Raw genomic sequence first — 17,791 nt, 5'->3', positions numbered from 1 at the left:
AAAAAATGCGACGTACAACACCAGACAGTCGGGGGCGCATGCGCACTGCGCAGGCTCCGCATGGGCGGAGTGGAGGGTCGGTATCTGAGGCGGATAGAAGGGTAGGGTAAATAGCGCCGTCACGAAGACAGCCCGATCTCTCAGCTTCACTTCCTGTGTAGCGGTGCCGACGACTGAGAGAAACATATTGTTAGCGAAGAGAGAGCGAGCGAGGCAGGGGCGCGAAGACGTACTGCCAGCATCGTATATGGCCGCTGGGTCGTGTCCGCGGAGCAGCGAGCTGAGGAAACATCGTTGGATGCCCCGAGGATCTATGACATCTCGGCGCCCACCCAGCACCATGCTATACGAGCTACGTGGTGGGCGGCGCCCCAGCTCGAGTGGCTTCCCTCTTGTTAAGGAAGGGGCAGCTACGTCGTAGCATCGTCAGCTTACAGCGCGGAAGCTTGTCGCAGTAAGAGAACTCACTGCCTAATACCCTGAACCACGTGAAGGCACACTCCAGGACACGAATCCGCAAGGAAGGCTGTGGAGGGCGGAGAAGAAGAATGCGCGTAGTAGTCGCGCAGAGCTACCAGAGCTCGAGAAGTTGCATCAGGCGTAGGACGTGGGGTGGGTGGATGGGGTGGGTGAGGGCGGTGGCATTTGAGTGATGGTAATCGGAGGCGGCAGTTGGGCGGAAAGAGGAGTGGGGGGAAGACAACTCGAGCGAGAAGGATGAGGAAGGGGGAAGAGTGTCTGGAGATCAGAGGGCGTCCGGGGGCGGGTCTTTATACGCCTCGCAGACCGCGCAGAGGCGTACAGTCCGCAGCCGACAAGGGCAAGATCGGCGTCAGCCTCGCATGTCAGTGAGTGAGCCGAACAGAATGACGCATGTTGAACTTTACCGGCCCGCCGTGTTCGGGTGGTAGGTCGGTAGCCTCATGGCGACGTTGCTCGCTTCCGGTGCCCGCCACTGGCAGAGGCTGTCTGGCTGACAGTACTTGTGCACGAACCTCGGAACCTCGCAAGTGCGAAACGTAGTATATTGCATCGAGAAGATCCGATGGGTATCGATAACGTGGGGGTTAGTACATTGTGAGGGAGCGGAAGATCCGATACCAGTGCAGTAGGTTGAGCGGCATGTCCATGGATGAGTCGGAGTGACAACAGAGATGTAGGACTTGGTAGCTATAGTTCGGCGGGGGTCGGATGCGAGGAAGGAGCCGACCGAGGATCACTCATACTTGTGCGAAAGCTCGTCGAGGAAAGCCAGCCACGTCTTCTTGTCGATCACGCCCTCGTCTGTCATGCAAGGGATCTCGATCAGCGCTGTCCTGCAGGAGGCTAAATGTTCCGGAGAGGAGATACTCACAGTGGCCGTCGGTGTCGGTGACGACGACGTACCGTGCCCCGAGCTTTGTGAACAGTTGTTGGACGAGTTCGAGCGGCGAGTTGTCTTGCACCGTCAGTGGCGCCTGTGAGAGTGCACCAATTAATGTCAGCTTTGGCCAACCCTCCATTACGACGAATGACTGTTGCGCACCTGGTCCATGTAGCAGCTGAAGTCGTACGGATCTGAGCCGACGACGTTCATGCCCGACTCTGCGAGCGACGACACAGAGCCTGCCATTGGGCCGCCGTGGTGCGGCGCGTTCGTGTGGAACTTGACGATCTCGTCCGGCTCGTCCGCGACGATGCCTTCGGAACCCGCGTCAACTCACGTTCTAATCGTTCATGAATAAACAGGGGTGGAGAGGACTCACTCAGGGCGTGCTCAAGCTCGTTCGCGCCGATATAGCCAACCATACGCGTGCCCTCGCCGTCGGGGCGTAGAATCGGGAAGCCGCTGTCCGAGTTGCCCCCCTCGACGAGCGCCTGCAGCTGATCACGCACACTCTTCACCGTGTTCTCGTGGTCGACACGCAGCACCTCCACGTCGCGGTCCGTCTGACACACTCATCAGCGGACGGGCTCAAACAATGGAAAGAGTGCGGAGATACGTACGACGTCGTTGATCTGGAGGCTTCCCCAGACGTAGTCGTGCTTGGCGTCAAGGTACGGCAGCTGTGAGAGCTCGATGACGAGGTCGTAGATGCCCTTCGGCTCGAGCGCGTCCGCAATGGTCTTCGCGACGAGCACCGAGAGCATAACCGGGACAGCGTACGTCAGCGTGTCGGTGAGCTCGAACATGATGACAGCGAGCGAGACAGTCGTGCGCTGCCAGCCGTATTGTGAGCGAGTTGCACATAGGAGGGAGGAAAGGAAGCTTACGGTGACACCGGAAAGCGTAGCCGCGGCGCCAACCATGGCGTACAAGCCGGGGATAACGCAATCGAGGTCACCTTCGCACATCGTGAAGGCAGGACTGGTGGGATAGGTGTACTGCGCCCATTGGATGAGGATGCCCAGGATGCGTCCGGCGCATGCGCCGACTGTGTTAGAGCGTTTAACCAGATCCACAATGTATCTTTGACCAATGACGGGCGTACCTCCGAGCGTGGGGATGAAGATACCCGCGGGGACCTTGATGCCGAAGGTCACGATGGTGAGCGCGCCCTTCACGATCAATGCGATGAAGATCGACTGAATCACGAGGATAGCCTGGGTGGGCGGGTCGAGGACGCACAGCCCGGAGTGCGTGTTCGCACTGCCGGAGCGGCACTCGGCGAAGAGGTTGTAGACGAGCTCGGTGCCGCCCATACGCGTGTATGGGTTCAGGAAGCTGAGGATCGCTGTGACGAGGGTGACCTGAAGTGGAGTCGATAATCCAGTCGGACGATATCAGAACCTGCGGTACGCACTAGGATCACTTCCACCACGGGGTACCGTTTGAGCCACGTCGCGTTGCGTACGTCCCGAGTCCAGCGATAGTTAAGCTTCGAGAACACTGCGCCGTACACTCCCTATAGAAAGTGGTCAGGTCGGTAGAGAGCAGATGTCTGGGAAGAGCTTACACCAAAGACGCCCAGGAGTAGGAAGGGGGCCAGTTCATATGCATGCCAATCCTTAGGAACACATTAATTGTGCACAAGTATGCGCAGAACCAGCAAAAATCACCTTGTCGTATGTCACTTGGAACAGAACCAGCTTCCCACTACCGAAAGGGTCGAGGAACCGCAAGGTCATGGCGGCGACCATCGCACAGAAGAAGCTGTGTGGCGGGGTGAGCGTTGCACATGTTAGGTATATGCATATATTGATACCTTCTCCACATGACCTTCGCCGGGAAGAAGTAGGACACCTCCTCGAGACTAAATAGCACGCCTCCGATGGGAGCCCCGAAAGCGACTGCAACACCTGCTGCACATGCCGCACTAAGGACACCACGCCGTTTGCCTAGGAGAGATGTGAGCATATAGTCGCGCAGGTGGATAGCGGGAGCATATACCTTCGTTGGTCTCGTACTTGCTGAATAGCCTACTGACGATGTTACCCACACATGACGCGATATGCACAAAGGGCCCTTCCTTGCCTATTGAGGACGCCGGGGATGAGAAGCGGACCAAGAAGGCGATACCCTATGCTAGCTCACCGAGAGACAATCCAGAGGCCACGGAAAGGGCTAAGCCGACAGACTTGGTGAAGAGGGTTCTTCCGCCCAGGTAACCGTGGATGACAAAACCTTGTGTACGGTGTTCAGTAAAGAGGCCTGAAATAGGTAGTCTGTAGCATACCAGACAGGATAGTCTTGATCTCTGGGATACCGCTCCCTGCAGCCTATGGAAATACGGTCAACGCAAATACTGGATAGATGGTTCTATAGGATAACTCGTGGCCTGCAACGGACAGTACTCGCATGTAAGTAGAAAGAAAGGGCTTACGCACGTAGTACAACACTTTGCGAGGGGCCGCTCCAGCAGGAAGGTCCGTAAGCTTCTGATCATCGTTACCACTTGCGAAGGTCGAAGACAACACGCCAGAGTCTTTCCGAGTGACGAAGAAAGTCGATGCAGTCAGACGGAGAGTCAAGACCGCGGAGATGACGGCGAGGAGTATCTATGCACATATAATAAGTAGTTATACCGGCCCGGAAGATACGGATACATACGGCGACCACGGTGTAGACTACATACTCGACGGTTTCCTGCTCCAACGGAACACCTTGCATAGAAACAAAGTACTCGCCCCATGTGCGCCATTCCACGCAAGACTCCTCGGGCGACATCGGCATGAAGGAGGGGATGCGAGGTGCAAACACGTTGTCATCTTTGATCGGACAGCAGAACCGCTTCGCCTTCCACAGTCCGCGTGTGCAATAACCCTCCTTGATATCGAACAGCCATTGCTCACCGCGGACGATCATGAAGGCTATGATAGCGGTGAAGAAGCCGACGAGGGTGACGGTGATCCACCCTATACTCCTGTCGATCTGCTTGCGGACTCGACCGCGTTTTGATTTGTGCTTGCGCAAACGCGCCTGGCGCGCCGAATCCTTGATTGCGTCATGTAGCCAGTCGATGGAAGTGAATGACGAGTACCAGACACGAATTCCATTCGTCTTGATGGCACCTTCTGCCTCGAGAATTTCCTGCGCAACGGGCTTGTCGTACGCGGAGACTGGGCGGCGGGTGACGGTGGCGAAGTAGGAGCCGCTGCGTAGCGAGCGAGGTGACGCGACGCTTGGCGTGGGCGGGTTCGTGTACCGACCCTTGGGTATACGCAGATTCGGGAGCGCGAGTGCATGACGGGTGCGGTGGGAGGCCTTCTGCTTCGGGTCGCGTGCTTGCCTCGGGAGTGTCCCGTAAGATGCCGCACGCGTCTCGATGGCGGGGCGCAGGGAAGTCGTCTCGTTCACCTCGTCCTCGTCCTCCTCAGCGGCCGAGCTCCCAATCTGCATCAGACGCTGACGGCGCCATTCGATGCTCGACGGGCCGCTCAGAGGTCCCGACATTACCTCATCGTTATTCGGGAGGACTGGTACCGCGGTGTCGGACGACGCTTTCTTGAGAGGCATATTGACAGCGGGAATGGGACTTCAATGTCTTGGTGGCAACCCCTAAGGGATCGTCGCGTTCGGAGGCCGCCTTTCCTATTTACGCTCGGGCGTACCGCACTAATGGCACACTGTTAGACGGGGATGACGCGCCCTATGAGGCATCAGACCTGCCCACCTGGTGAATATCTGCTCGCTTCAGCCCCCACAATGAACCTGACGTCAAGCGTAGCCGAGCTTCCTGATCACAGTCGCCGCCTAGGGAGCCACCGTCGTCCGCGTTGTCAATGCGATGAGGAGAGATGAAGGAGACGATGGTCGTGGCAGCCTGCAGGAAGTGGTGTACCCCGAATTCCTGGTTGTTGCCGAGCGAGAGCGACCCGACTCCGGTAACCCAAGACTCAAGTGGTTCTCCGGCGCGAACGGTCCAGTAGGCGCCCATTTTGTCCTGGGCGCGCACCAGACTCTGAATCCCAGTCTCTCGCCTTTCCCTAAAGTGGAGGACCCCACGTGGCAGAGACGCGCGCGCACCTTCGTTCAGGATTCGAGCTCGCCTCGCCCTGCACACCCCTCCGACGCAGAAATGGCGACCTCAGGACTCGGAATTCCCGTCAAGCTCCTCCACGAGTCCCTTGGACATGTCATTACCGTCGAGCTCAAAACTGGCCAGCTATACCGCGGCAAGCTTGCCGAGGGTGCGCCCCTTCCGATTCTGTTCTCGTTTCTGCTTGTATACTGACGTTCGCCCGTTCTCTTTTGGACATCGCGCTATGCAGCCGAGGACAACCTGAACATCTCGCTGAAGGACATCACCGTGACGCAACGCGACGGGCGTGTGTCCCAGCTGGATCAGGTGTACATCAGGGGAAGTATGGTCAGATTCTTCATTGTCCCGGACATGCTGCAGAACGCGCCCATGTGAGTACTTCATCGACTCGGGGTAATCGCCGACCGCTCAACTCTGGTGCGATCAGGTTCAAGCGTGTGGGACCGAACGCGATGAAAGGAAGGGGTATTGGTACGGCGCGTGGAAGGGCAACGATCATGCGGGGTGCGTCCTACGATCTTTCCTTACTCGTGCATAGTCCTGACATCCTTTCATTTTGCAGCCAATGGTGTGTTCTCCCTCAAACTTCTCCCTACTCCAACAAGCGCTGACTATATTTGCAGCGCGCCGCGGTCGTGGTGTTCCCGCCGCAAGAGGCATCCGTCGATGAGTATGTACCAGGATCTGGTTGTAGTGCGCTCTTCCTATTACCCCAGAACTGTTCGCATAGCTGTGTTATTAGATTCTCTCCTTGCTGTCTTCATCTTGTCCCATTACTTGCCACCAGACATTCGTGGCGCGATATTTGTCCGTTTACACGCAAGACACTCGATTTAACTGAGACCCGATCGATCCTAGTAAATGCGGACATCCTGAGAGTGTATAGGTCTCCTCGAAAAGCAAACAACAGTCGACACATCGCAACAAACGGCAGGCAAGCACAGATATATCGTACACATCCACCATAACATGTAAACGAGCGAGCCTTAATGGCACGCCATACCCTTCCCGTCTGCGCCACCGGCGAGGACCGCGTCGATGTCCATATGGGTCGAGAAGATGAAGTTGCCCAGAGCGGCACCGACAACCGTGGCGAGGATGAGGTATGCCTATATGTACCAGGGAACGGCCTCAGCTCATGCATACACCAAACGTCGCATGTCGGGAGACTCACGTTGTACGTCATGAAGACCAGCATGAGGAAGAACGACAGGAACACCGACGCGCCGTACAGCACCGCACGGCTGATACGAGCGGACACAGGGAGCGCGGTCCTGCAACGCCACGGCAGTCGGTCAGCATCCTATCATGCCACGCCCGGCCCCGCACGGTATGGGAGCGGGGGTCTGAGAGCACTACTCACCCAGCGCGCGCCTTCGTAACCAACGAACCAGTCAACAATCCCGCCTCTTCCGACTCCCACTCGGGGCTGTTCCTGCCACTCACCGATCCCTCCCCTCGGCTTGTGCTCGCCGCGGCGGCCTTGCCCTTGCCCTGCGCGGAGAGCGTCGCGGCGATGCGGCGGTCGAGCGTGCGCTGCGCCGCGCGCAGCCACTCGTACAGCACCCCCAGGCCGACGACGACCGCGCACGAGAACACGAAGGCGGTCGTCGAGGAGATGTGCCACGAGCGGAAGACGATGCAGGTGTCCGCGATCTGCGTGTTCCAGAGCATGTTCATCGAGCACGTCGGGCCTGCCGGCATCCCGGGCATGTCGTGCCCGCCGTGTCCGCCGTGGTCGCCGCCGTGGTTCATGGTGGTCAGTTGGTTGCTTCGGGACGGGTGTGGGTGTGGGCTAGAAGTGAGCAGGCGAGAGGACGTTGGTGATGTCTGCGCAGTAGGTGGTCGACTGGACGAGGGCAGGGCGACGACCGTGCGAGCGGACCTGGACGAGACTCTGTATAGCAGTCGTGAAGCGCCCGCAGTCCCTGAGTCCAAGAAGGTCCAAGGTGATAGAATCGCCACCAGATCAGAGCTGCGCAATCATACCTACACATCCGACCCTGCGCACGTCCAGACCATGAGGACAGGGAGAGAAAGAGATTCGTTAGGCGAGGTGTATAGTAGTACAACCAGCGAGAGACCTTCTGTACAATATAGCAGGCAACGGGAATAAAACCGACGGCCGTCCAGGCGAGGCAGCACCAGCGGCCGATGTCAATACTGTAGGGGCGCGTACCGTACTTATGCGAGCGAGCCCGCAGCAGGGGATGGGAAGGGGGAAGGATCCGGGATATCTACACCCGTCCAACGGGTGGTGAGCATAGGGAGACGAAACGAAGGCGGGGATGAAGGCGGGCGGAGAAGGAGAGTGCGGGTGGGGTTGGAGGTATGGGGGAGGAGCGGGATATATGGAGCGCAGCGGGTATGAAGTGGTATTACGGGCGGAGCGGAGCGGGTACAGTAATGCGCGAGTCGAGATGCGGGTGAAAGGTCGTTGCGGGTGAGGGTGGATTTGAGGTTGGGGGTGGGGGTGAGGGGCAGAAGAAAGGCAAAACCGTGGTAGTAAGCACAAGGCGGCAATTACGGGCAAAAGCTGCAGGGGCGAAGCGTAAAGCAGGGCAAGCATGTATGATACAGGAACAGCAAGATCCTCAAGATCCAGTGCGTGTTGATTGCGAGCGGCGGGCGCGGGGACAGGGAAGGCAAGGGAAAGGGTGAAAATATTGCATGTGAGCCAGGGCACTGTATTGCAGGGACGAGATGAGATTGTGATTGGTGAGCCGAGGTTGAGGTTGCAGAGGTGAAAGTAATGGCAAAAAGAAATGGGCGTAGATTGCGTGAAAGAGAAGGTGATGTTGCAGTAAACGGGTGAGCGAGCGAGTGATGTGGGACAACAACAGACAGCCAAAGAGGGGGGCTTGGGATAGAGTGAACACCAGGAGAGACGCGCAAGTCTTACCGACCCACCGGAGACGCAAGGCAATCTAGCCCTCAGGAGGATGGCGCGGAATTCAGGAGGAGCGCTGCCCCTCTGAGCCCGCATCTGCCGGAGGCACGGGTAGACGCGTGGGGACTACGGCGAGATGTGTCGGGATTGGGGGCACAGGAGGTACAGGCACATACCGCACCGAAAAGTCGATTGCGTCGTACGCCGGCGGGGGCATCTCGTAGACGCTGTCCGCGTACGACATGCGTGGATCCAGTCGTAGCTCGCCTGGGGGCGGCGGACACGCCGCTGCGCCGCCTATACCCAAACCAGGGTCTCTTGCATGCTGCGGCGGTGCGGGCACGTCCGCATTCACGACGGTGAGCTGGCGCCGTGTCACCGGCCGCGACCCTGTCCCAGAGCTCGAAGCCGGGGGTACTGGTAGTGGCAGAGGCGGCAGAGACGGCGGGGGCGAATTCACGAAAGAGTGTGTGTCGTAGTCCGGCGCTGCCTGGCTTGGCGCACGCATATGGCTCGTCTGCATGCGCGACTCGCTGAAACTCGACGGCCCGGGGGAGGCGCCCAGTGCACGCATATGGTTGGTGAGTTCGTGCACATCGTCGCCTCGTAGTGAGAACGAAGCAGGAGGCGTCGCGGACGCATACGGGTGAACACTTGGCCCCGCATCATCCACGGGCGATAGCTCGCCAAACTGTCCGGCAGAGAATGACTCTGAGTGTCTTCGCCGGCCTCCGTTCTCGAGCTCAGGCGCTGTACGTGGCCGCGCACCGCCGCGCGAACCGTAGCCCTGCTGCTCCCGCGCAAGCTTTGGCGGGAGAGGGATTGAGTGCTGGGGTGGGGGCGGTGGTGGTGGCATCGGCGTTGTGCGTATCGATACACGCATGTGTGAACGTGTACTTTGGGCCGCAGAGCTAGCTGATGGGGGCGTAGACGGAGAGGCGAGAGGTGTTTGGCTGGAGGAAGACGAAGCAGATGAACTGGAGCCATAGAGCCATGGTTGCGCGAATGAGTTTGCAGGGACAGGTCCGGGAGGCACAGGGAGCTGACGTCGACTAGATCTTGATGTGGATGAAGGTGAGCTGAAGCCCGATATTGGGAGTGGTGACGTCGGCGCAGACGTGGACGGCACACCAAGCTCTGCGTTGCCCGGCAGGGACAACGTGTGTGCGGAGCGTGATCGGTGCTGGATAGGTGCCGGTTGCTCACCGCTGTCTGCGTACGGCTGCGAGCCGTTCAACGTGTCCGCGTTTGAACTCGACGAGTTAGCGGAATGCGTCATCGTCTGTGGATTGGACTTCGGCCGCTCGCGTACGCGCGTCGCCCCCGGTTCCACATTATGTGCGAACGGGGACGCCGCTGAGGACGTCGATCCGGGCATAGGAGGTAGCGGAGGTGCATCCTCCGCCGATCGGGAGAAAAACGCGGACGAGTTCGCGGACGTAGCAGACGTGATGGGCGTGATGGGTGTAAACAGCTCACCCATGTACGACGTACCCGATCCTGAGCCGTTGGACCCTGATAGTGAGGTCACGCCGCTCTGCGTCTCCCAGTAAGCACCAGGAGATGGGAAGGTCGCAGATTGAGGCGGCGTAGAAGGCACAGTCAGGCTCAGGTCGACGGTAGGGTGCTGGGGTTCTGGCGGCGCGGGCGTATCGTGGATCAGGGCCAGCCAGCGCTGAATCGTGTATGAGCTGCTACCAGGGATGCGCGCCTCCCTCGGCCTATCGAGCCATTCCTGGACATCGGTGACTAGCAGCAGGGAGGTGATAACAAGATAATCCAGAAAGACAGTAGGGACGCCCTTGTAGTTGTCTTGCGAACGAGCGACGTCGCGCTCAATCAGCGGATGGTAGACTTTTAGCCGGGGCGGCGCGCTGAGGGTTGCGGCGTCCAACACAGCGACAGGGCCTTTGACAGCGTTCGTTACACACTATAATGAGGGTTATGTGGGTGAGCATGGACGGAAGAGGGCAGATGACGCGTGGATTAAAGCACATACGCAGAAGCAGTTGCCAGGAATGAGCTTCCACTTCAAGGAATTGGGGTAGTGGGGGATGCTAAACTTGCGAATGCTAGAAGCAGGATCAGCGGAAGTGCGAGTAGAGCAGTTGTCCGACGTACGCTGTGCTCCCCAGGGGACCGTTCTTCAGGAGGTCCTCGGCTTCCCGCCAGCTACCGTTTCCAAACTGAATCATCCTCCCCGACTTCCCCTTGACGCGAACGGGATGGAGCGGCCATTGCACCGTGGCAGCCTTCACCGGCTCGTCTCGTGGATGGTCGAGACGGTAAATATTCGTGAGCTCGCGCACAGTCTCGAGGATGTAGACAGGATCTTTCGTCTTGTCGTCCCGGATGATGGTGTCGAGGTAAGAGGAGCCGCTGAGCTTGAGAATCAGGAGTGGTTTGGGCTTTGGTGTCTGCTCGCGAGCGCTAGAGGAGCGCATATCGCGGGGGGTAGGCGGCGGCGGAGGGGAGGAGGAGGAGGCGGCGGCGAGGGCAAGGCGGGCTTTGGCAAGGGCGGGGAAGAAGGAAGAGGAAAGCCTACTGGCGCCTCTAGCAGACAGCGAACGTGACAAATCGGGGGACGGCGCAGGAGGCAGATCGTGAGTGTCGTTGGGCGGGGGCTGGCTTGCGCTCTTCCCCTTGGATTTCACCTCGGTGTCTGACTGGCCGGCGGGGGCCGAGGGCGGGGACGGCTGGTGTGGGCCTGGGGCGGGCTGATGTGGTGGGTCGTCAGGAGGGGGAGTGTTTGAGAGGATGCACCGGCGAGGGCCCATCGACATCGTAGAGCGAGACAGAGACTGGAGTCGCACTGATTGTGTCCCACCCGATCCCGAACTCGACTATCCACAGGCCCGCAAATACCGCCCTTCCCCCTCCTCCCTCCCAATCAGCTCTTCCCATCACCCCTCCTCTGCTTCCACCTGTTTATTGTCTGTACGGCCTCTTCCTCCTCCCGGCGACCTCGTTGCGCCCATGCAGCGTTGCTCAGTTGCACACAGGACGCGACGCGGCGCGGCGACGCATGCTTGTAATACTGCCAAACCGGTGCATGCTTCCCTCCGATGTCCTCGCGGCGCTCGGAGCCTCGCTGGCGGTCGCCGCGCGTACTTACGTCTCAGACTATCCTTGTTCTAGCCGAGCCAGATATATCATATGGGGAATCTGAACTCTGACACACTCGTTGCCAGCCACTGATCCTGCGGCCCCGACATCCGCCCAAACCTGCCCGAATTCGCTCGTCTACAATGCATGCAGATCAGCGCATCTTCTAAATTCATACTAGCTGCGCGTCGATGACGAACGGCCGTCTTATGCCCGCCTGTCTCGCCTGCTGTTGCCAACGTTTTTGGCAGTGTTTTACACGCCCTGGGGGGCCGGAGTTCTCGGGGCGCCCGTTATGGGCGTTGGTGTGCGCACAGTCGGACATGCCGGAAGCATTTCCCACGCACCGGCCCCGCCGGGTGTCGCCAGTAATGCCTCCGGAGGTTCCCCATTTGGCATCATCCCTGCCGGACAATCGGCTTTCCCCCGGTCTCGCAAACACCCGCAAACAGACGCGGCCATTCTACGCGACACGCGACGCGTCTTGCCGCTTTTCTCCCAACCACCACCTTCACTCCTCCGTTCACGTCCCCACTCTCGCCTCCTCGTGTCTTTACGGTCTTCTGCTATCACCAAAATGTCTACTGACGCGACTGCCCCCGCGTACGTTCTGTTTTACTCGCGTTCGACGCGACTTGTCTCACCGGTGTATCCAGCTCCACCACCGCCAACGGAGGCCAGCCGGAGTCTATCACCTCGCCTTCCGGCAAAGGAAAGGGCAAGCTTGTCCAGGAAGAGGTCATGGACGACGATGATGACGATGAGGAAGAGGAAGACGAAGAGGAGGAAGATGAGGACATGGAGGTAAGTGGCCCGTCCCGTCATGAGACGCGTTGGGTTGCATGTATGCTATGGTATATGGTCAAATGACGTGTTTGACTGACTATCCCACCTTTTTGACGCGTTTGACGCGTGCAGGAGGATGACTACTCGGAGCTCGACGCCGGTGCAATCATTAACACCGGCGGCCGTCGCACGCGCGGTGTTCGTGTCGACTATTCCTCCGCCGAGGCGCTCGCCAAGGCCGGCCTCAAACCCGAGGACGCGGCTGAAGATGACGAGAACGAGGAGTCTTTCATCGCGAAGGACGATGAGATGCACGATTGATCATCGTCAAACAATGAGACACTTCCATCCTCCTGGGGTTATGGCGCCCTCTCCACGTTGTCCAACAATCGTTGCGACCAAGAATATCGGGACCAAGACTACGGAAGGCCCGTGTACTTTGTGAGGAGGATGGATGGACCTGCTGGCTGTATTCTTGCGCTGTTGTCTTTGTGGTCTTTGTTGTGAACGGTACCCTACGCCGCCGACGAATGTATAATTACTCGCATACCGGTCTGTGTGGCATGATTTTGACCAATGTTGACGCGGACGTTGTACCCTCGTACCGATATGTGGGTATATGCGTCCGCATATCAAGCGACAAGAACAGGAAGCTGTAGGCTGTGTTTAGATACAGATCAAACGAGCCCATAGCTTGATCATTCCTAAAGCTTACTCTTTCAATCGGTGTTAGTTTTCTGGACAAAGTGTATGTCTGCAGCTATGATCATCTACTTATCAGGTCTACATAGTAGTGGCTCTACTGACGCGCTCGGCAACGTCCGGGCGCTAGTGGCCGACGCGTACGCCTTGAAACGCGTCAACTCACTTCAGCTCCAGATCATCTCCTTGTCCTCTCCCCCTCTCCTCTTCATAACCTCCTACACTTTCCGCCATGGTGAGCACGCAAATCATTGAATGAATCTGCTTTCTCACACACATTCAGGCCAGACGTTACGATAGTGCGTTCAGCAAAAGTGACTTGAAGATATCTTGCTAACATGCACTTCCTGCGCTAAAGGCCGAACGACCATCTTCTCGCCTGAGGGTAAGCTCTGCTGCCTACTCGTGTGCATGCCTCATAGCTGATTTGGAGACACGTAGGCCGATTGTATCAAAGTGAGCACGGTCCCGATCTCTCCATACACCGCGAACCTGCAGTCTCACGCACGGTCCCCCAGTCGAGTATGCCATGGAGGCGATCTCGCACGCCGGTATCGTCATCGGCGTGCTCTCGAAGGACGGCGTCGTTCTCGCAGCGGAGAAGAAAGTCACGGGAAAGCTGCTCGACATGTCCGGCGCGACGGGCGGAAGCTACGGCGGTAGTGGCGAGAAGATCTTCCTCCTCAACTCGTGCGTCCCCCTCCCTCTTCTACATCGTTTGATTGTTCGTTCGCTCATTCTTCGACTTTTACGTGGGCAGAAATGTCATATCAGGAGTGGCGGGAATCACGGCGGACGCGAACTCGCTCGTGAACTACGCACGACAAGCGGCACAGAGGCACCTGTTCAGCTACAATGAAGACATCCCCGTAGAACTTCTTGCGCAGCGGCTATGCGATCTCAAGCAGGGCTACACACAATACGGAGGTGCGACCTTCCCCACCCCATCCTGTTCTCCCCTTCCGGAGTCTTGACTATATTACGCCCTGCAGGTCTCCGGCCATTCGGCGTCTCGTTGCTGTACGCCGGGTATGACCCACATTACCAGTTCCAGTTGTACCACTCCGACCCGTCCGGCAACTACTCCGGGTGGAAGGCGACGTGCATTGGCGCGAACAACGGCACGGCGACGTCGCTGCTCAAGCAGGATTACAAAGAGGACATCTCGGTCGAGGACGCGATCGAGCTCGTGCTTAAGGTTATGAGCAAGACGATGGACAGTACGACGCTCGGCAGCGAGAAACGTGAGTCCTGCCATGTTTACCCGCCACCTCCTCCTACATGTCTGACTGGGATTTTGCGCTGCACAGTGGAGTTTGCGACCCTCACGCTCGATGCGAGCAAGCAGCCAAAGGCGAAGATATACAACCCCGCGGAAATTGATGCACTCCTGCAGAAGCACGGGCTCGGGAAGAAGGAAGAGGGGGATGCAGCAGCGCCGGCACCGGGCGACCTCACTTTGTAGGATTTGGCGGTTTGGCGGCGTCGGACTTCAACTGGCTTTCTAGTGTATACAATGCAACCACGACTTTTCGCTTTGTCCCCTCGCCAGATAGTTTGGTGAATATGTACTGCAGTTTGGTGCTTTTTTCTGCGCTCGCCGCCTGATTTAACGTGAATGCTGTCACCCTGAGTGCCGGTCAGGGACCGCGAGCGCTTTCACACCACGATCGTAAGGTTGCCCGACCGAAGTACTTGAGCGAAGTCGCGGGTAAGTTACTGGTAAAAGTACATCCTCTATGTCTAGTTGCTTCTCACCCTCTCTGCATACTTCATAGAGGTTCCGGCAAGAGCTCGTTCAGCCCTCGTACAGCGATGTCCGCCTGCTCTTCCGTCGTCGCGTCGAGCGGGACAACGACCACACCCTCCTCGCCCTCCGGGCTCTCCAACGTCTGCAACTGGCTGTCGAGCATCCCGGGCTTCATGTAGTGTCCCTCGCGCTTCGATATCCTCGCCTGAAGCAACTCCTTATCCCCCTTGATGTACACAAAGTACGCCGGGAGCATGTGCGGCGCCGGCGGCGCGAGGTGCTCCGGCAGCTCCGTCTGCTTCCCCGTCTCTCCCTGCGCTCTGACCACGGGTTTCCCGCGGAGGAGGTCGCGGTAGTACGCGCGGAGCGCAGAGCAGGTGACGAGCGCGCCAGGGCGGCGCGCGAACGCAGGGTCCGCCTGCTGCTGCGCGGCGAGGCCCTCGGCGGTGGTGCGGATGAGCTGCAGCCACGGCTCGCGGTCCGCGTCCGTGAGCGGGATCCCGGCGGACATCTTCGCGATGTTCGCGGGCGGGTGCAGCTCGTCGCCCTCGACGTACGCCATGTCGAGCCGCCGCTCCAGTTCGCGCGCGAGCGTCGTTTTGCCGGTGCCCGCGACGCCCTGGGAGCAAGGGCGTAAGGTGCAGGTTAGGGTGAATCGGAAGGGAAGGCGGGACGTACCATCACGATGATGAGGATGGGGTGCCGTTTCGGCTTGGGCGCGTCGGGCGAAGCTGCCGCGAGCTGGTGTTCGTCTTGGGACATATTCCTCGAAGTTTGAACGGTGGTTCCGGTCGTGTGAAGCGGAGAGAGCGGGAGGGAATAAGTTGGCGACTTGTGTAGGTTATGTCGCGCGCCACCGAGCTATAGCAGTCGCAGTGTACTCGGCAGCGGGCGTCGCAGTTGCGTTCTGTCTGTGGTGGAAGAGGAGGAAGAGAGGCGTATGTTGGCTCCGCCATGTCGAGGGATATATGGCGGGCCGTTGGGGCGTCATAGGCTCATCGCGCCGCCATCGACCTCCTCCTCGGCGTAATCCCGATCGATCATCCTGGGGAAAGTCCGGGGTTCGCGAACTTGTTAGCGGCGGCCGATATTTGCAACATCGTCGTCCATGCATGCCTTCGCACCAGAGATAGCACTAGGAGTTCCTGCGTGAGACGTTGTAGCTCGCGTGAAAGGAGTGGTCTGCGGCGTGGAAGCGCTCGCAGTCCCTGGCCAGCAGTGGGCACCCACACACATCACACATCACAATTTCCGAAAACCAAGCCATCTCGTTCTCCAGGTTTCAAGCTACGTACAGTGTTTTAAATACGTAGCGTCAAGACGTACACCAAACAACATCACAGAAACAACACCTCGCAAACCACGTCCAACCAGACACCATCCTTACCTGCACTCGAGCGCTCACCAACAGAAGGACCCGACATTCATCAACCCAAAAGGGGAGAACGACGAGCCCAGCGAAGGGAGACAGCATCGAGCACAAAGCGCGAGCGGAAGCACGGCTGAACACGGCAGCTTGGAAGCTACAACGCGACGTGAAGGTGGGAGTAATGGGGGGAGAAGCGAGACGGTCCGGTAATCGTAAAAAGTCTCTGGGAGATGGAGGAGTCGAGGAGAAAAGGAGAAGAAAGGGAGAGAGATTACTTGTCGATAAATAGAGGTAATGCGAGAGACAACGATGAACCCAAGACGCGAAGAAAAACCCATAGACGGCGGAGCTCTAGAAGACGCTCACGGACGAGGAACTGGCCGGTACGCTGAGCGCGCCCGACAAGTCCCATCCCGACAGCTCGAGGTCGAGAGCCGAAGGGAAGTCGCCCGCGGTCGCGCCGGCATCCGAAAGGGTTGCGTCCTGCTGAACCATAGGGAGCATGGCCAGCAATCTCTGCATCTCTACCTCGCTCTCCCAGTCGATCTCCGGCAACGCGGGCATCATTGACGCCGCGGGGGCGCTGGCGGAGGGCGCGGGGGAGAGTTTGATTTCGGACACCGACTGGGCTGGGGACCGCGGCGTGAGGGCGGCTGAGACAGGAGGCAGAGGAGCCTGCGGCGTGACGGGGGAAGTCGCGAGGATTTCACGGAAGAGATCGTCCATGGCGACTTCGTCCGCCGTTGTGGGGGCTGCCTCACCAATGTTGATGATCGGCGGGTATGATGAGGTGTGGGGGATATTGAGCTCCAGCTGGAGGCGATTCGACGAACGTTCAGATCCACCCGCTGCTGGGACACCGATGATAAACGAGGGGCATCGGTGGTCGCCACCCGTGCTAGGTGGCGAGTGGAATCGAAGTCATCAGAATCAAAGAGAGTACTGGAGCTCGAGGAGGTGGAGGGTGCGGGTGATATGGGGGTGGGGGGCACGAATACGGGGAGTGTAGACGTGGAGGGTTGACCTAACGTAACGGGCGCGGAGGGGTTCGAGGAGGGAACGGAGGAACTTGGTGGTGGGACAGCGGCAAGGTCCAGGGGAAGGCCCGAGGCGGCAAGCGCCTTCATAACGGCCTCCCACCCTGCTTCGAGGGTCTTGACCCGCTGTCGGAGTTCCTCGTTCTCCCTTTCTCTAGCCCTGTCCTTCTCGCGCTCTTCATCTTTCTGCTCGTGGGAATGGTGTGGTGGTGCGGTGAGACCCATGCCGGCACGCAGCTGCCTGTTCTCCTCCTCGAGCTCGGAGACCCGTTGCTCGAGGTACGAGAACTGCGCCTTACGGCGGTCGCGGGAGTTCTGGGCAGCGATGCGGTTGCGGTGTGCGCGTGCTTCCCTGCGCTCTTCTGGTGTAACATCAGAGCGGGCACGTTTGCGGGGGGGACCAGACAGTTCAGAGGTGTGGGAACTGGGCGACGGGGAGGGTGATTCGTCGAGTGGTGAGTCGGCGTGGTCCATGTCGGCGGCGCGTTTCATGACTGGGTCGTGGATCGTGGCGAGTGGGTACGTGGAGAGAGCAGAAGAGAAAGAGACAGGTCTTGTAGGAGAGGCAGACTGCGGAAGGAGGAGCGGCGTACGTGGTGGTCGATGGAGAAGCGGTGTGAACACGTATGAGACACGTATACTCTGCTGTTGTCGGCTGTTTATCCTTCCTTCCTTCTCTGGCGACCTCCA

At 58.8% G+C, this 17,791-nt stretch overlaps 8 protein-coding genes across 8 annotated transcripts; 3 read left to right on the top strand and 5 right to left on the bottom strand.

The window, feature by feature from the left end:
* Positions 1–1,216: 1,216 nt before the first annotated feature.
* TRAVEDRAFT_112868 (uncharacterized protein) lies at positions 1,217–4,873 on the bottom strand (the record flags this gene model as incomplete). Its single annotated transcript, XM_008035952.1, has 16 exons — positions 1,217–1,284; positions 1,355–1,457; positions 1,526–1,680; positions 1,746–1,929; positions 1,987–2,199; positions 2,254–2,414; positions 2,472–2,730; positions 2,784–2,885; positions 2,937–2,987; positions 3,040–3,133; positions 3,186–3,318; positions 3,371–3,454; positions 3,515–3,604; positions 3,657–3,699; positions 3,808–3,978; positions 4,031–4,873. 16 exons carry the CDS (start codon positions 4,871–4,873, stop codon positions 1,217–1,219), a joined length of 2,754 nt encoding a protein of 917 aa, XP_008034143.1.
* Positions 4,874–5,491: 618 nt separating this feature from the next.
* Positions 5,492–7,325, bottom strand: TRAVEDRAFT_26302 (Ctr-domain-containing protein). The gene is made up of 7 exons (XM_008035337.1): positions 6,826–7,325; positions 6,637–6,736; positions 6,084–6,571; positions 6,060–6,063; positions 5,890–5,966; positions 5,692–5,833; positions 5,492–5,610 (listed from the first exon to the last, which is right to left on the bottom strand). The coding sequence occupies exons 1-3, from the start codon at positions 7,215–7,217 to the stop codon at positions 6,449–6,451; spliced, it is 615 nt and encodes a 204-aa protein (XP_008033528.1). The 5' UTR covers positions 7,218–7,325; the 3' UTR covers positions 5,492–5,610; positions 5,692–5,833; positions 5,890–5,966; positions 6,060–6,063; positions 6,084–6,448.
* TRAVEDRAFT_115078 (small nuclear ribonucleoprotein Sm D3) lies at positions 5,499–6,132 on the top strand (the record flags this gene model as incomplete). Its single annotated transcript, XM_008035951.1, has 4 exons — positions 5,499–5,610; positions 5,692–5,833; positions 5,890–5,966; positions 6,068–6,132. The coding sequence occupies 4 exons, from the start codon at positions 5,499–5,501 to the stop codon at positions 6,130–6,132; spliced, it is 396 nt and encodes a 131-aa protein (XP_008034142.1).
* A 1,091-nt stretch (positions 7,326–8,416) lies between the features above and the next one.
* TRAVEDRAFT_56021 (uncharacterized protein) lies at positions 8,417–10,844 on the bottom strand (the record flags this gene model as incomplete). The annotated part of the gene is made up of 4 exons (XM_008035767.1): positions 10,474–10,844; positions 10,352–10,424; positions 9,573–10,282; positions 8,417–9,410 (listed from the first exon to the last, which is right to left on the bottom strand). Exons 1-4 carry the CDS (start codon positions 10,794–10,796, stop codon positions 8,417–8,419), a joined length of 2,100 nt encoding a protein of 699 aa, XP_008033958.1. The 5' UTR covers positions 10,797–10,844.
* Positions 10,845–11,958: 1,114 nt separating this feature from the next.
* Positions 11,959–12,844, top strand: TRAVEDRAFT_26300 (uncharacterized protein). The gene is made up of 3 exons (XM_008035336.1): positions 11,959–12,060; positions 12,114–12,261; positions 12,376–12,844. The coding sequence occupies exons 1-3, from the start codon at positions 12,035–12,037 to the stop codon at positions 12,562–12,564; spliced, it is 363 nt and encodes a 120-aa protein (XP_008033527.1). The 5' UTR covers positions 11,959–12,034; the 3' UTR covers positions 12,565–12,844.
* Positions 12,845–13,135: 291 nt separating this feature from the next.
* TRAVEDRAFT_160573 (N-terminal nucleophile aminohydrolase) lies at positions 13,136–14,640 on the top strand. The gene is made up of 8 exons (XM_008035949.1): positions 13,136–13,180; positions 13,229–13,244; positions 13,304–13,330; positions 13,387–13,401; positions 13,464–13,635; positions 13,706–13,872; positions 13,938–14,189; positions 14,256–14,640. The coding sequence occupies exons 1-8, from the start codon at positions 13,178–13,180 to the stop codon at positions 14,408–14,410; spliced, it is 807 nt and encodes a 268-aa protein (XP_008034140.1). The 5' UTR covers positions 13,136–13,177; the 3' UTR covers positions 14,411–14,640.
* On the bottom strand, positions 14,627–15,602 carry TRAVEDRAFT_141122 (carbohydrate kinase). Its single transcript, XM_008035948.1, has 2 exons — positions 15,374–15,602; positions 14,627–15,314 (listed from the first exon to the last, which is right to left on the bottom strand). The coding sequence occupies exons 1-2, from the start codon at positions 15,455–15,457 to the stop codon at positions 14,718–14,720; spliced, it is 681 nt and encodes a 226-aa protein (XP_008034139.1). The 5' UTR covers positions 15,458–15,602; the 3' UTR covers positions 14,627–14,717.
* An 813-nt stretch (positions 15,603–16,415) lies between these two features.
* Positions 16,416–17,575, bottom strand: TRAVEDRAFT_34033 (uncharacterized protein; the record flags this gene model as incomplete). Its single annotated transcript, XM_008035447.1, has 2 exons — positions 16,416–16,915; positions 16,936–17,575. 2 exons carry the CDS (start codon positions 17,573–17,575, stop codon positions 16,416–16,418), a joined length of 1,140 nt encoding a protein of 379 aa, XP_008033638.1.
* Positions 17,576–17,791: the final 216 nt, after the last annotated feature.

Source organism: Trametes versicolor (genome assembly GCF_000271585.1).
Source record: "Trametes versicolor FP-101664 SS1 unplaced genomic scaffold TRAVEscaffold_2, whole genome shotgun sequence".
Taxonomy (NCBI): Eukaryota; Fungi; Basidiomycota; class Agaricomycetes; order Polyporales; family Polyporaceae; genus Trametes; species Trametes versicolor.
Note: the sequence above shows the minus strand (reverse complement) of the source record. Positions and strands in the feature narration are given on the sequence as shown.